This window comes from Oncorhynchus mykiss, chromosome 9, assembly GCF_057628025.1.
Source record: "Oncorhynchus mykiss isolate SJ-2025 chromosome 9, ASM5762802v1, whole genome shotgun sequence".
Lineage (NCBI taxonomy): Eukaryota > Metazoa > Chordata > Actinopteri > Salmoniformes > Salmonidae > Oncorhynchus > Oncorhynchus mykiss.
In genome coordinates, this window is record NC_143030.1 from 44,057,550 (window position 1) to 44,074,458 (window position 16,909).

At 43.5% G+C, this 16,909-nt stretch overlaps 1 protein-coding gene across 3 annotated transcripts in view; it reads left to right on the top strand.

The window, feature by feature from the left end:
• The window catches only part of LOC110531165 (nuclear receptor coactivator 3), a 123,551-nt gene that overhangs the window by 94,587 nt on the left and 12,055 nt on the right, over nucleotides 1-16,909 (top strand). For all 3 annotated transcript variants that reach the window (XM_036987940.2, XM_036987942.2, XM_036987943.2), the window contains 4 exons: nucleotides 308-415; nucleotides 1,347-1,507; nucleotides 14,192-14,292; nucleotides 14,399-14,573. In XM_036987940.2, the coding sequence (XP_036843835.1) occupies nucleotides 327-415; nucleotides 1,347-1,507; nucleotides 14,192-14,292; nucleotides 14,399-14,573 (526 nt within the window). In that variant the 5' untranslated portion in view covers nucleotides 308-326. The remainder of the gene's footprint in view (nucleotides 1-307; nucleotides 416-1,346; nucleotides 1,508-14,191; nucleotides 14,293-14,398; nucleotides 14,574-16,909) is intronic.

A 16,909-nucleotide genomic window follows, 5' to 3' on the forward strand; every position in this document is an offset into this window, starting at 1 on the left:
CTCTACCCCGAGAGGAGGAGGCAGACGATGCAATATAGATTTTTCATATTGTGCCAATAGCGTGATTTGCATAAGAGTACCCTGGAGGTTGGATATTTAGCATAAAGCTTCTCCTACACGTCTGTGTGTGTGTCTCCCTCTGAGTTTGAGTATTATCCACAGCCATAAGGTTAGATGTGTTTATATATGGAGGTTTCCACACCTTCTAATTTCTTCCCCACCCAGTTACATTAACAACATCTTATTGACCATCCCTCCCATTATCTGACCTGTGGCTAAGCGTGTGTGTTTGTCCTGTCCCTGTCAGGTGCTGATATGTGTACACGATGAGTGGACTGGGGGACAACTCCATGGAGCCTTTGAGCTCGGAAAACCGAAAACGCAAGCTCTCCACCTGCGACACGCCCAGTCTGGGGTGAGTAGGGGGCTGGCGTGAGGCCATGCGATGGGGGTATTTGGGGATTTTCTTTTTTTTTTTTTTATGTAAAAAAAACAACATACAAGTGCAAATCTATTTTGACAAGTCAGATACATTTTTGTTCATACATTTTATGAATCAACTTCCAAATTTACATTAAAACAGGGTGTATAGTCTTTTTAATGTAGCCTACTGTAAGTCAACCCTGACTTCTGAATCTGGAGATCTCTAGTAGTTGTAATCATTCACATTAAAAGTATCTAGTCTACACTAAAGTTTGATCCAGTTTACAACCGGTTTCACAATGTTTGACCATTTTGATTATTGGCTGGGATATTGAGTTAAGCTCAACATTGACCTGTTGGAAATCTGTTTATTTTTAAATAGTCTGAAAACGCATCCTCAAAGTCAAGACAGGTATAGTGTGTGTGTGTGTGTGCGTGTGTGCGTGTGTGTGTGTGTGTGTGTGTGTGTGTGTGTGTGTGTGTGTGTGTGTGTGTGTGTGTGTGTGTGTGTGTGTGTGTGTGTGTGTGTGTGTGTGTGTGTGTGTGTGTGTGTGTGTGTGTGTGTGTGTGTGTGTGTGTGTGTGTGTGTGTGTGTGTGAGGATTAATGCATACAATCATACCTGAACTAGAGAATGGTGGTTACGCGGAATGAGCCACATGCCCCAGAATGCTATATTGTAAATAACACAATGACTGCTCAGATTCGCTAACCATGGACATGTAACAACAGGTTATTTGGAAATAGGCCAACTTTCTTGAAACGTTTTGCAATGGAAAACAAAAACAAGTATTTCTCATTGGACAGTTTCAGGTAGCCCCTCCCTGTTTCAGTCCATTTTCTTGTGTTTGAATACAACCCTGATAAAACAATGGTAAATAATGTTGGTGAATGCCGGTAGTAAAACAGTGTCACCCCCTGTAGGTGTGAGCGAAGGCGGCGGGAGCAGGAGAGTAAATACATTGAGGAGCTGGCCGAACTGATCTCTGCCAATCTCAGTGACATCGACAGCTTCAACGTCAAGCCAGACAAGTGTGCTATCCTCAAGGAGACGGTGCGCCAGATCAGACAGATCAAGGAGCAGGGTGAGTAGACACACACACACACACACACACACACACACACACACACACACACTGCAGTGGTGGCTAACCCATTAGTAATATCTATCACTTTCAAATCAAATCCCATTTTATTTGTCACATGCGTGTACACCTTACAGTGAAATGCTTACTTATACAAGCCCTTAACCAACAATGCAGTTTTAAGAAAAATAAGTGATAAGTAAAAAAAAACAAATCATTAAAGAGCAGCAGTAAAATAACAGTAGCGAGGCTATATACAGGGGGTACCGCTACAGAGTCAATGTGCGGGGGCACAGGTTAGCCGAGGTAATTGAGGTAATATTTTTTTAATTTTGTCATTTTATTTGATCCCCATTAGCTAATGCCATAACGCTAGCTAATCTTCCTGGGGTCCAACACCAATTAACAAGAAATTACAAACAACCACTATCAAGACTTCACAAACATTCAACAAGTAGACTACAGATAATTAAAATACCTGACAGGAAACACATTTAACATTCAGTTGATACTTTCTATTTCCTGTCCAGGTATATGGTCTATCACATTAGATGTTCTTTCTATTTCCTGTCCAGTCATATGGTCTATCGCATTAAATGTTCTTTCTATTTCCTGTCCAGGTATATGGTCTATCACATTAGATGTTATTTATATTTCCTGTCCAGGTATATGGTCTATCACATTAGATGTTCTTTTAATTTAATTAAAAAAATTTCTTGAAGGTGGATTTACTTTTTGCCTGAGAAATATGGATTGGTAAAGAGTTCCATTCAGCTATAGCTCTATATAAACTGTAGATTTAAGGCGATTTGTCCTTGGCTTAAGGTGTTTTAGCTGCCCTGAATTTGCCTGTCAAGTTTGGTGGTTATGTGTGTTGCTAATATGTACTAATTGGACTGAAAAATACTTGTATTTTAATTTTAAATATAACATTCCTAAAGAAAATCAGAAGATTAGATAGTAATTTGCTTTTAACGTGAAGACATGAGAGATTCTGATGCATTTTAATATATTCATTCGGTTAGAACAATGAAGAGCTAATCTGGCAACCCTGTTTTGAGCCATTTGGAGATTTTTCAGATCTTTCTTTGCTGCAGATTACCATATAACCAGACACTACTCTAAGTGTGATAGAACCAGGGATTGACCATATAACCGGACAGTACTCTAAGTGTGATAGGACCAGGGATTGACCATATAACCAGAGAGTACTCTTAAGTGTGATAGGACCAGGGATTGACCATATAACTGGGCAGTACTCTAAGTGTGATAGGACCAGGGATTGACCATATAACCGGACAGTACTCTAAGTGTGATAGGACCAGGGATTGAATCACCTGATTCAGAGTGCTAGATGTTACATACTCTGAACATTTTCTTGTAACAGCAATTCCCTTACCCATCTAAATAACAATATTGTCTTTGTATTTTGACCATGATAAAGCTGCGTCCAATATGACGCCAAGTAGTTTTTTTTTTCACTTGCTCTATATGTATTCTATTCATCGACAAATTCAATTGGGGGTCATCAGCAAGCATATACCTTGAACCAAATACAATACATTTAGTTTTAGAAATGTTCAACACCAATTTGTTCATATCAACCCACTCAGACACCATTCTTAGTTCACTGCTCAGGACATCTGTTAGCTCATTACATTCTGATGCTGCACTATACATTGTTGAGTCATCAGCATACATGACCTCTCTTGCTTTGTTCATTACTGAAGGTAAATCATTAGTAAAGATAGAGTAGAGCAGTGGGCCTAGGCAGCTTCCTTGAGGAACACCACAATGTATATATTTACTACACTTTTTGTCTTCTCCTGGATAGATAGCCTTCCATCTAGGATAGAGCTGTATCCATACAACCATAACATTTGATTTTTCCTAGTAACAGTTCATGACCAATTACATCAAAAGCAGCACTGAAATCCAGCAACACTGCACCAACTAACCTCCTAGCATCCATACTCTTAAACAATCATCTGTCATTTGTGCTAAGGCTGTACTCGTAGAATGCCCTTCTTTGTATGCATGTTGGAAACCCGTTATCATACCATTACATGAGAAATAATCCTTGATTTGTACAGATACAATTTTTTCCAATAATTTACTTAACACTGGCAGCAAGCTTATAGGACGACTATTAGGACCAGTGAATGCATATTTTTTTATCCTTAGGTAGTGGAAAAACATTTGACTCTTTCCAGACTTCTGGGCACACCCCATACATCAAGCACTTATAAAAAATATGAGAGATTGTTGTAGATATTTGGTTAGCGGTAACGAAGTATTTTGGTGTCCGGATTATCTGTACCAGGTGACTTGTCATCCGAAAGAGACAGCAGCATCCTTTCTATCTCTTCCCTTTCTACTTGATGAAATTTGGACCTGCATTGCCTCTCCTTCATGATACAATATTTTATAAGGGTATATGACATGGAGCCATCAATTGGAATCAAAGCATTCCTCAACAAGTCCACTTTGCCTGTAAAATATTCATTAAAGTAGTTTGCGATGTCATGTGGTTTTGTAATAAATATACCCTCTGATTCAACAAAAGAGGCGGACATGTTTGAATTCCTACCCATAATAACGTTCTCCACAGCTTTTTCCCATCACCCTTTACTTCCTCAATTTTGTGCTGATCGAATCCCTTCTTCTTTCCTTTGTTTTAGATTGGTCACAAGATTTCTTAATTTACAATAACTTTGGTTATCAAACAAAGTACCAGATTTATCTGCTACTTTTTGGGCATCATAACGTTGAATCATTACATTTCTCAACTCATCATCAATCCATGGGGCACCATTTAACCTCACAGTGCATTTTCTTAAAGGGGCGTGCTTATCAGCTATACTCAGAAATGATTTCATAAACAAACTTAGTGACATTTCAGGATCATCCTTACTACACACTTATAACCATTGCACATTCTTAATCTCATCCACAAATGAGTCCTGATTGAACCCTCTGTACTTGTAGGTATAGTTAAAGTCACTATGCATAGGTAGTAAACAGAGAGTAGCAGCAGCGTGAAAGGGGGGGGGGGGGGGACAATGCAAATAGTCTGGGTAGCCATTTGATTAGGTGTTCTGGAGTCTTATGGCTTGGGGGTAGAAGCTGTTAACCTTTCTGGCGCAGACGTTCCGCTAGCGACCCACCTCGACAACATCCGGTGAAATTGCAGAGCGCCAAATTCAAAATACAGAAATAGTCATGATAAACATTCATAAAAGTACAAGTGTTGTACATCGGCTTAAAGATGAACTTCTTGTAAATCCAGCCGCTTTGTCAGATTTCAAAAAGGCTTTACGGCAAAAGCATACCATGCAATTATCTGAGGACAGCGTCTCGCTTACAAAAGCATACAAACATTTTCCAACCAAGTAGGGGAGTCACGAAAGTCATAAATAGAGATAAAATTAATCACTTACCTTTGAAGATCTTCATCTGGTTGCAGTCACAAGAGTCCCAGCTACACAATAAATGTTTGTTTTGTTCGATTAAGTCCCTCTTTATATCCCAAAAACTCAGTTTTGTTGGCGCTCAAAGGTGGTCAAAACATGCAGACGAATACATCCTAATAGTACCGGTAAAGTTCGTCGAAACATGTCAAACGATGTTTATAATTAAACCTCAGGTTGTCAATTGTCTAAATAACCGATAATATTTCAACCGGACAATAGTGTATTTAATAGAAATGAAAAACAACGAAGGGCGCGCACTCAGTCATGCGCGCAAACCAGCACTGCATGATTTTACAGTCCACTGACAGAAAGGTCCCATTCTTCTTCATTTTTCAGACAACAAGCCTGAAACAATGTCTAAAGACTGTTGACATCTGGTGGAAGCCATAGGAAATGCAACCTGGGTCCTAACCCATTAGATACTTTATAGGCATTCAATTGAAAATACCACATCAACAAAACAAAAAACTTCCTGGATGGATTTTCCTCAGGTTTTCGCCTGCCATATCAGTTCTGTTATACTCACAGACCTTATTTTAACAGTTTTGGAAACTTTAGAGTGTTTTCTATCCAAATCTACCAAGATGTATATGCATATCCTAGCTTCTGGGACTGAGTAACAGGCAGTTTACTTTGGGCACACTTCTCATCCAGATGTCGAATACTGCCCCCAAGCCATAAGAAGATTTATGGCCTTTTGGACCTAGATTTGGCACTTCAGCACCGCTTGCTGCGCGGTAGCAGAGAGAACAGTCTATGACTAGGGAGGGCCTTCCTCTGACACCGCCTGGTATAGAGGTCCTGGATGGCATTAAGCTTGGCCCCGGTGACTACCCTTTGTAGTGCCTTGCGGTCGGAGGCCGGGCAGTTGCTATACCAGGCAGCGATGCAACCATGCTCTCGATGGTGCAGCTGTAGAACTTTTTGAGGATCTGAGGATCCATGCCAAATCTTTTCAGTCTCCTGAGGGGGAATAGGCTTTGTCGTCCCCTCTTCACAACTGTCTTGGTGTGTTTGGACTTTCACTGACTACACAGTACCACTGCTAGACATGGCTATCTCAGAAACAGTACTGTGGCTATGTCAGAAATGGCACCTATTCCCTATGTAGTGTACTGCTTTTGGTCAGCGCATGTGGACTGGACTAATACTAAAACCATTACCACTACTTCTATCATGTCATCCGAAATCTGTGGCTCCCAATGTTGTTAGTGCATGTAAAGCCTTTGGAGTGTTGTTGGCCTTGATGGTAGCCTTGCAGATGTGAACAGATGTGAGCACTGGAGTAGCACTGGAAAGCCAGCTGGTCTATGAGGGAGGCAGTAAGAACTGATAGTGTAGAGCAAGTCTGTAAGAGGGCTGGAGCCCTGGCTGTGTCTCTCCCCCAGAGCAGCTGGGCCTGAGGAGAGGAGAGGAGAGGAGAGGAGAGGAGAGGAGAGGAGAGGAGAGGAGAGGAGAGGAGAGGAGAGGAGAGGAGAGGAGAGGAGAGGAGAGGAGAGGAGAAGCTCAATTGCATACTCCTCGCCTCCTTCTCAAAACCCATTGGATGAGAAAGCCAGAGGTCCCTTCCCTCTGACCTTCTCCTCCAATGGGTTTCGAGAAGGAGGCGAGGAGAGAGGACGTGAGGAGTATGCAATTGAGTCTCCCTAGAGAGCTGTACAGATCTCACACGTGTCTCTCTCCCAGGGCCCAGGTGCACTGAGCCACAGAGCATCCATCACTCATATATCTCCCACTTTATTTCACAGCCTTTGCTGTTGGTATTTGTTTGGGGGAACTTTGGCATGGCATTATGTGCATGTCATTGGCTGTGTCTGTCTCTCTGTGTATGACAGAAACTGTGGTTGTGTAACTGTTACAGGTAATTAAAGTGAACTGCTCAGTCTCTGTTATTGTCTGACAATAATTCTCTATTGTACTGCATAATAGGCCGTCCTTGTAAATAAGAATTTCTTAATTGACTTTCCTAGTTAAATAAAGGTTCAAAATTAAGTTGTATACCTCCACTACACTACTTTGATACGCATCAGTAAGGAAGTATACGCAATGCCCACTGAAAAACAAGTGTTTATACCTGCGTATACCCTCCACTACACCACTGGCTCTTTGTGTTTTACAAAAAGTGCACTCTACATGAGTGACCTAGTATTACGGTTGCTGTCCTTTCAGAATCACCAACCTGTCACACACTTGAAGACCTATAGGTTCACCATTGTACTAACCTGTCACACACTGAAGACCTATAGGTTCACCACTATACTAACCTGTCACACACTGAAGACCTATAGGTTCACCACTCTACTAACCTGTCACACTGAAGACCTATAGGTTCACCACTGTACTAACCTGTCACACACTGAAGGTCTATAGGTTCACCACTGTACTAACCTGTCTCACTGAAGACCTATAGGTTCACCACTCTACTAACCTGTCACACACTGAAGACATATAGGTTCACCACTGTACTAACCTGTCACAAACTGAAGGTCTATAGGTTCACCACTGTACTAACCTGTCTCACTGAAGACCTATAGGTTCACCACTGTACTAACCTGTCACACACTGAAGACCTATAGGTTCACCACTGTACTAACCTGTCTCACTGAAGACCTATAGGTTCACCACTCTACTAACCTGTCTCACTGAAGACCTATAGGTTCACCGCTGTACTAACCTGTCTCACACTGAAGACCTATAGGTTCACCACTCTACTAACCTGTCACACTGAAGACCTATATGTTCACCACTCTACTAACCTGTCTCACTGAAGACCTATAGGTTCACCACTGTACTAACCTGTCACACACTGAAGACCTATAGGTTCACCACTGTACTAACCTGTCACATACTGAAGACCTATAGGTTCACCACTCTACTAACCTGTCACATACTGAAGACCTAAAGGTTCACCACTCTACTAACCTGTCTCACTGAAGACCTATAGGTTCACCGCTGTACTAACCTGTCTCACACTGAAGACCTATAGGTTCACCACTCTACTAACCTGTCACACTGAAGACCTATAGGTTCACCACTGTACTAACCTGTCACATACTGAAGACCTATAGGTTCACCACTGTACTAACCTGTCACACACTGAAGACCTATAGGTTCACCACTGTACTAACCTGTCACATACTGAAGACCTATAGGTTCACCACTCTACTAACCTGTCTCACTGAAGACCTATAGGTTCACCACTGCAGAAACATGTCTATAATAGACATAAAGGCTGTTAAGATATTCATGTTTCAGGAAAGGAGTGTATACAGCGCATTCGGAAAGTATTCAGATCCCTTGACTTCTTCCACACTTTCTTACGTTACAGCCTTATTCTAAAATTGATTAAATCGTTTTTCCCTCATCAATCTACACACAATACCCCATAATGACAAAGCAAAAACAGGTTTTTTGAAGTGTTTGCAAATGTATAAAAAAATCTAAAACTGAAATATCACTTTCACATAAGTATTCAGACCCTTTACTCAGTACTTTGTTGAAGCACCTTTGGCAGCGATTACAGCCTTGAGTCTTCTTGGGTATGACGCTACAATCTTGGCACACCTGTATTTAGGGAGTTTCTCCTTTTATTCGATACAGATCCTCTCAAGCTCTGTCAGGTTGGATGGGAAGCGTTGCTGCACAGCTATTTTTAGGTCTCTCCAGAGATGTTCGACTGGGTTCAAGTCCGGGCTCTGGCTGGGCCACTCAAGGACATTCGGAGACTTCGCCCATGTCTGAGGTCCTGAGCGCTCTGGGACAGGTTTTCATCAAGGATCTCTCTGTACTTTGCTCCGTTCATCTTTGCCTCGATCCTGACTTGTCTCCCAGTCCATGCCGCTGAAAAACATCCCCACAGCATGATGCTGCCACCACCATGCTTCACCGTAGGGATGGTGCCAGGTTTCTTCCAGACGTGACTCATGGCATTCAGACAAAAGAGTTCAATCTTAGTTTCATCAGACCAGAGAATCTTGTTTGTCATGGTCTGAGTCCTTTGGTGCCTTTTTCAAACTCCAAGCAAACTGTCATGTCCTTTTAATGAGGAGTGGCTTCCATCTGGCCCTTCTACCATAAAGGCCTGATTGGTAAAATGCTGCAGAGGTGGTTGTCCTTTTTGGAAGGTTCTCCATCTCCATAGAGGAACTCTGGAGCTGACCATCGGGTTCTTGGTTACCTCACTGACCAAGGCCCTTCTCCCCCGATTGCTCAGACTGGTGGCCAGCTCTAGGAAGAGTCTTGGTGGTTCAAAACTTTCTCCATTTAACTTCTTTTGGATAGGGGGCAGCATTTTCACTTTTGGATGAATAGCGTGCCGAGAGTAAACTGCCTCCTACTCAGTCCCAGATGCTAATATATGCATATTATTATTAGTATTGGATAGAAAACACTCTGAAGTTTCTAAAACTGTTTGAATGATGTCTGTGAGTATAACATAACTCATATGGCAGGCAAAAACCTGAGAAAAAATCCAAACAGGAATTGGGAAATCTGAGGTTTGTAGTTTTTGAACTCAGCCCCTATCGAATTCACAGTGGGATATGGGTTATGTTGCACTTCCTAAGGCTTCCACTAGATGTCAACCGTCTTTAGAACGTTGTTTCAGGCTTCTCCTGTGAAGGGGGGCCGGATGGGAGCTGTTTGACTAAGGGGTCTGCCTGCAGCCTCGTACTCAGTCACGTGCATTTCACATGAGAGGTATCTCTCGTTCCATTGCTTTTCTACAGACAATGTAATTCTCCGGTTGTAACATTATTGAACATTTATGATAAAAACATCATAAAGATTGATTCTATACTTAGTTTGACAAGTTTCTTCGACCTGTAATATAACTTTTTGAACTTTTTGGATTTGTTTACCAAACGCCCTAACAAAAGAAGCTATTTGGACATAAATGGACATAAATGATGGACATTATTGAACAAAACAAACATTTATTGTGGAACTGCGATTCCTGGGAGTGCATTCTGATGAAGATCATCAAAGGTAAGTTAATATTTATAATGCTATTTATGACTAATGTTGACTGCGCAACATGGCAGATATTTATTTTGGCTGGTTTGGGTTCTGAGCGCCGTACTCAGATTATGTTTTTTCCGTAAAGTTTTTTTGAAATCTGACACAGCGGTTGCATTAAGGAGAAGTGTATCTAAAGTTCCATGCATAACACTTGAATTTTCATCAACATTTATAATGAGTATTTCTGTGAATTCATGTGGCTCTCTGCAATATCACTGCATGTTTTGGAACTACTGAACATAAAACGCCAATGTAAAATAAGATTTTTGGATATAAATATGAACTTTATCAAAAAATCTGATGAAGATCATCAAAGGTTAGTGAATTAGTTCATTTTATCTCTATTTGTGCTTTTTGTGACTCCTCTTTTTGGCTGGAAAAATGGCTGGGTTTTTCTGTGACTTGGTGGTGACCTAACATAATCGTTTGTGGAGCTTTCGCTGTAAAGCATTTTTGAAATCAGACACTGTGGCTGGATTAACGAGAATTGTATCTTTAAAATGGTGCCTAATACTTGTATGTTTGAGAAATGTGATTTATGAGATTTCTGTTGATTTGTATTTGGCGCCCTGCAATTTCATTGGCTGTTGGCAAGGGGTTCCGCTAGTGGAACGGGGTTAGCGGAACCCCAGTCCTAGACAGGTTAAGAATGATGGAGGCCACTGTGTTCTTGGGACCTTCAATGCTGCAGACAGTTTTTGATACCCTTCCACGGATCTAGGCCTCGACCCAACCCAGTCTCGGAGCTCTACGGACAATTCCTTTGACCTCGTGGCTTGGTTTTTGTTCTGACATGCACTTTCGACTGTAGGACGTTATATAGACAGGTGTGTGCCTTTCCAAATCATGTCCAATCAATTGAATTTGCCACAGGTGGACTCTAATCAAGTTGTAGGAAATCTCAAGGATGATCAATGGAAACAGGATACACCTGAGCTCTGAATACTTACTTAAACAAGGTATTTCAGATTTGTTTGTGCAAAAATGAATAAAAATGTGTTTTTGCTTTGTCGTTATGGGTTATTGTGTATAGATTGATGATGAAAATGTGTTATTTAATCAATTTTAGAATAAAGCTGTAACTTAACAAAATGTGGAAAAAGGGAATGGATCTGAATACTCCCCGAATGCGCTGTATATTTGGCCTGGCGAAGTGGTTTTCTGCGATGATTGAATGGAAGCTGATAATTATGTTTTTTACTCGGCTGGTCTCAAGTCAATACCGAGTACCGAGACACTCATGTGTGAGACTGGTCTCGAGTACTACAACACTGACTTTTATTGTACTTTTGAGCGCGTTTCATTCCCCCATTAGATTGGCACTGGCTGGGGTACCAGCATGGAGTAGCAGGCTGAAGTTGGTCCAAGCAGACACTGATCTGAGGTCAGTTTAGTGTCCTAGATCTATCAGAGCCTAATGGAGTGGGTGGGAGGTGGCATGAACTGAGACAGAGACTGAGGCTGGGGGAGGTGACAGTTGGTCTCTGCCACCTCGACAGAAAGGGGAAGAGGGTACAGCTGGCGGTGACTTGCTGGAGACTGGTTGCCATAGTTACCGGAAGTGAATAATGAAGTGGCATTGGGTTTCACTTTTTACCCCTCTGTCTGTTTCTTTCTTTCTCTCTATTTGTCCTCTTTCTCTTTCTTCCTTTCCCTCTTACACTCTTTCTCTCTCTGTCTCTTACTTTCTCTCAATCGCTTTATCTTTCTGTCTACCTCTACCCTTGTCTTTCCTCTCTCCGACGTTATCCTGCACTAGTTCACTCGCTCCTCCTCCCTCCTCCTTCCAGCTTGCCATTTTGGCCTCCTCTGTATTTCAGTCCAATAAAGTGTAGCATCCTCAGGTTGCTCCTAGCATCTTAAGATATTGAGGAAACCACTGGAGCGTATCCTCCTCTCTCTCCCTCCCTCCCTCTGCCCTACCCCTCTTCCCTGTCTACCCCCCCCTCTCCCTTGCTCTACCTTTCTGTCTCTATCTCTCCCCCACCTCCCCCTCACTCTGCCACCCCCCTCTTCTCTCTCTCTGTCTCTCTACCTTCAGAGCGGAGCTGGCGGCAGGCAGGCAGCAGTGGCTGTGTTTCTTTGTGTTGGCTCTCTCTCCCCCCTGGGACCTAATCAGATGGAATGATTCCTGTAGCCCAGCTCCAGACAGCCTCAGCATTAATACTGCTGCTGCCTGGTGCCTGCCTGGGTCTCTGCATGCATGCCATTCAGCGAGTCCCTCTAGAGTCTCCCGCTGAATATAAAGCATGGAGGCGGGAAGGAAGGAAGGATTTTACCTAGTGCACAGCGTACACTACACTACACTGCTCTGGTCTACACCCAGCCATGGCCTGGTCTCAGCCCCATCGCTCCTTAGAGAAGCCTGCATATGGATGTTGCTCCCCTTACCTGGTGCTTTGTGCGGAGGGGAAAATGAGAAACGCTGACCCCTGGTGGTTGTTGGAGCTCTAATAAGTGGATTTGAATGTTGAGTGACACAGATCTGTGTTTAGTGTTTACGCCTTTCACAGCGCTGCTCTTCACACTTGAAATGTTTTCTTATTCGCACACACACTTATACAGAAGATGTTTGTTACTTTGTACTTGATTGTAAACTGAGGTACACTACCGTTCAAAAGTTTTGGGTCACTTAGAAATGTCCTTGTTTTTGAAAGAAAAGCACATTTTTCGTCCATTAAATTAACATCAAATTGATCAGAAATACAGTGTAGACATTGTTAATGTTTTAAATTGTAGCTGGAAACTAGATTTTTTATGAAATATCTACATTTGCGTACAGGCCCATTATCAGCAACCGTCACTCCTGTGGCACGTTTTGTTAGCTAATCCAAGTTTATCCTTTTAAAAGGCTAATTGATCATTAGAAAACCCTTTTGCAATTATGTCAGCACAGCTGAAAACTGTTGTGCTGATTACAGAAGCAATAAAACTGGCCTTATTTAGACTAGTTGATGATCTGGAGCATCAGCATTTGTGGGTTCAATTACAGGCTCAAAATGGCTAGAAACAAATAACTTTCTTCTGAAACTCAGTCTATTCTTGTTCTGAGAAATGAAGGCTATTCCATGCGAGAAATTGCCAGGAAACTGAAGATCTCGTACAACGCTGTGTACTACTCCCTTCACAGAACAGCGCAAACTAGCTCTAACCAGAATCGAAAGAGGAGTGGGAGGCCCCGGTGCACAACTGAGCAAGAGGACAACTACATTAGAATGTCTAGTTTGAGAAACAGATGCCTCACAAGTCCTCAACTGGCAGCTTCATTAAATAGTACCCGTAAAACACCAGTCTCAACGTCAACTGTAAAGAGGAGACTCCGGGATGCTCCGGGAGTTGCAAAGAAAAAGCCATATCTCAGACTGGCCAATAAAAATAAAAGATTAAGATAGGAAAAAGAACACAGACACTGGACAGAGGAAGATTGGGAAAAAAGTGTTATGGACAGACAAATCTAAGTTTGAGGTATTCGGATCACAAAGAAGAACATTCGTGAGATGCAGAAAAAATGAAAAGATGCTGGAGGAGTGCTTGGTGGAGGCAATGTGATGGTCTGGGGGGGGGGGGTGCTCTGGTGGTGGTAAAGTGGGAGACTTGTACAGGGTAAAAGGGATCTTGAAGAAGGAAGGCTTTCACTCCATTTTGCCCCATGCCATACCAACACCACACCAACACCATGCCATACCCTGTGGACGGCGCTTAATTGGAGCCAATTTCCTCCTACAACAGGACAACCCAAAGCACAGCACCCCCAACTATGCAATAACTATTTAGGGAAGAAGCAGTCAGCTGGTATTCTGTCTATAATGGAGTGGCCAGCACAGTCACCGGATCTCAACCCTATTGAGCTGATGTGGGAGCAGCTTGACCGTATGGTAGTGTGCCCACCAAGCAAATCCAACTTGTGGGAGGTGCTTCAGGAAGCATGAGTTTACCTCAACAATGTAGAATGCCAAAGGTCTGCAAGGCTGTAATAGCTGCAAATGGTGGATTCTTTGACGAAAGCAAAGTTTGAAGGACACAATTATTACTTCAATTAAAAATCATTATTTATAACCTTGTCAACGTCTTGACTATATTTCCTATTCATTTTGCAACTCATTTCTTTCATTTTCATGGAAAATGTCTAAGTGACCCCAAACGTTTAAACGGTAGTGTATATCTGACTGAACGCTCTCCTTCCTTCGTCCAGGCAAAGCGTCCTCCAACGATGACGATGTTCAGAAGTCAGATGTGTCCTCCACGGGACAGGGGGTCATCGACAAGGACCACCTGGGGCCGCTCCTGCTGCAGGTGAGGTCAAAGGTCACGACTCTCCTCTTTGATTGGCTGTCTGTACCGTCTGGCCTCTTATTGGCCTGTTGTACTGACTCTTCATGTGTTCACCCTCTGTCCTCAGGCCCTGGATGGCTTTTTATTTGTGGTGAACCGGGAGGGCAGCATTGTGTTTGTCTCTGACAACGTGACCCAGTACCTGCAGTACAAACAGGAGGAGCTCATCAACACCTCCGCCTACAACATCCTCCATGAGGACGACAGGGAGGAGTTCCACAAGAACCTGCCCAAGACCAACGGTACGACACGCACGCACACACTCACGCATGCACACACACACACATGCGAACATGCGCACACACACAGGCCCACTCTCTTTGCATGTCTCTCAACATTCTGCAGTAGGAAGACAGGGTGAAGATGATTCAAAACCTTAGCTAGGAGATGTGGTTAGACACACACACATTATCATAGACATATACAAACACCTACTCTTCCCTCAGATCCTGCCTTTCTCGCTCGGTCCCAATAATGAGCGGTTTCTCATCAACCTCCTTGAGTGCGCAAGATCCTCTCTGATACACCGGAGGCCCCCCCCCCCCCCCCCCCTCGCACACACACACACACACACACAGAGCCCCACCTGCTCACACACCCAGGAGCACACAAATATACACACAGAGCTAGTGCTAAGCAGACAGAGCGTGGCAGAGCTGTCAGTCACACTCAGTGGTCCAGACAGTGTAAAACAGGCCTATGCTCCATTCAGATCCCATGGCAGCCATCTGGAAATGGCTCACTATTGAATAATGCACCCCTGCGTTTCCCCGTGCTTCAATGCTGTGTGTGTGTGTACGTGTGTGTACGTGTGTGTGTGTTTATTTCTAAAGCCAATTAATTATGGATATGTGTGCTCTGCTGAACCTGCTCCCCGATTTAACTAACAATGTGTCATTGACACTCTCTCTCTCTCTCTCTCCGTCTCCCACCTCTTTCTCTGTCTCGTACTCTCTATACTCCTGCTTTGTTGAATAATGTGGTTGCTAGGAACTATAGTTTATTTATTTCGCTGGTCCTTTCTCCCGGTTTCCTTTTTTAATTCTCTCTCCTTCCCGCGCCTCTCCCCCATCATTACCTCCTACTCCATGAATGAAATACGCTCTCTTTGCACATTCCTGTGGGATGACCACTGATCACGCCAACTGGGACTTGCACCACATATGCACGCAGACACCGAGACACACACACACATTTTCTCTTACTCACACAATCCCCTGTGTGTGTCTAGAGTGCGGGAGGTTTCCTCCTGTATTTTCTCCCCTTTTCTCCCTGTCTACCGTTCTGCCCAGCCTCTGCGCTTGTTTAATTGTGTCTGAGGGGAAATGTCGGGCCTCGCGGCAAAGGCTGGGTTGTCTCTGTCCGGCTGAAGATTGGATCCTAACCGTCTAAGACCTTTTTAAAATCACCATTCAGTATCAGTTACGAAACCCACATGCCCTAGGGCATCCCAGTGGAGGCTGGTGGGGGGAGCTATAGGAGGAAAGGCTCATTCTAGTGGCTGGAATGAAATAAATGAGTCAAACGTGGTTTTCATATGTTCGTGTTTGATACTGTTCCATTAACTCCGTTCCAGCCATTGCATTGAGCCTTGTCCTCCTATAGCTACTCCCACCAGCCTCCTCTGCTCCCCGTACAGACAAACCTTCCCTCTCTCCCTCCACCTGCCCTGTCTGAAGGGGGGGGGGGGGGGGGGGGGGGCTTGGTCCCTGTAGAGGCTTCAGACAAACGTTGGGGGGAGAGTGGGGTTCCAAACCTTCCTCCCTCGCGTCCTAATCACTGATCTCACATGACTGGAAAGGAGAATGGCACCTGTGCTATTGTAACACCTATTTAATTGTGTTTGTGTCCTTGGATCATTTCCTAGAAAAGAGAATGTAGGATGCAAGCTACTGTAGGACCTCTCGCTCTCTCTGAAGTTTAGTTCAACACCCCGCCCCACCTCACCCCCTTCCATGTGAAGGTGACCCTCTGTCTGTTCTCTGATGAGGAGTCAGGGCCCAAATGAGGATAGATGGCTGGGTGTCCCTGTCTACCTGGCCACTCTGCTCTGCTCCTCCCCTGACCTCGGCAGCAGCACAGGGCTGGAGGGATATTGGAAATCGACACGTCGGCTACATTAATCCCATGGTCCATTTAGCCGGGAATCAGAACGAAAGGGGATACTTTTGCTTTTAGATATGAGGGAAAGTAGTAATGCTGGTTCATCTGCCGTGTGTGTCCGGATATTTGAAATGTCATGATCAAAAGATTCAAACATGCACCTTTCTTGATTTAATCTCATGTCCGTCTCTAGCTTGGGGTGTCTTTGCTATATGCTCGTCACTCTGGATAAGCCTGTTTTCTCATGTCATTTGTGACTCTTGACTAAATATGTTTGTGTGTATACCGGACACACACAGTGTTTGTCAGTATACATGGCTCTCTCTAGCCATGGTTGTTTGTACATGTACAGGTAACTGCCAAAATGAAGGAAACACCAACATATAGCGTCTTAATAGGGCGTCGGGCCTCCACCAGCCAGAACAGCTTCAATGCACCTTGGCAAGTGTCCGGAACTCTATTGGAGGGATGTGAC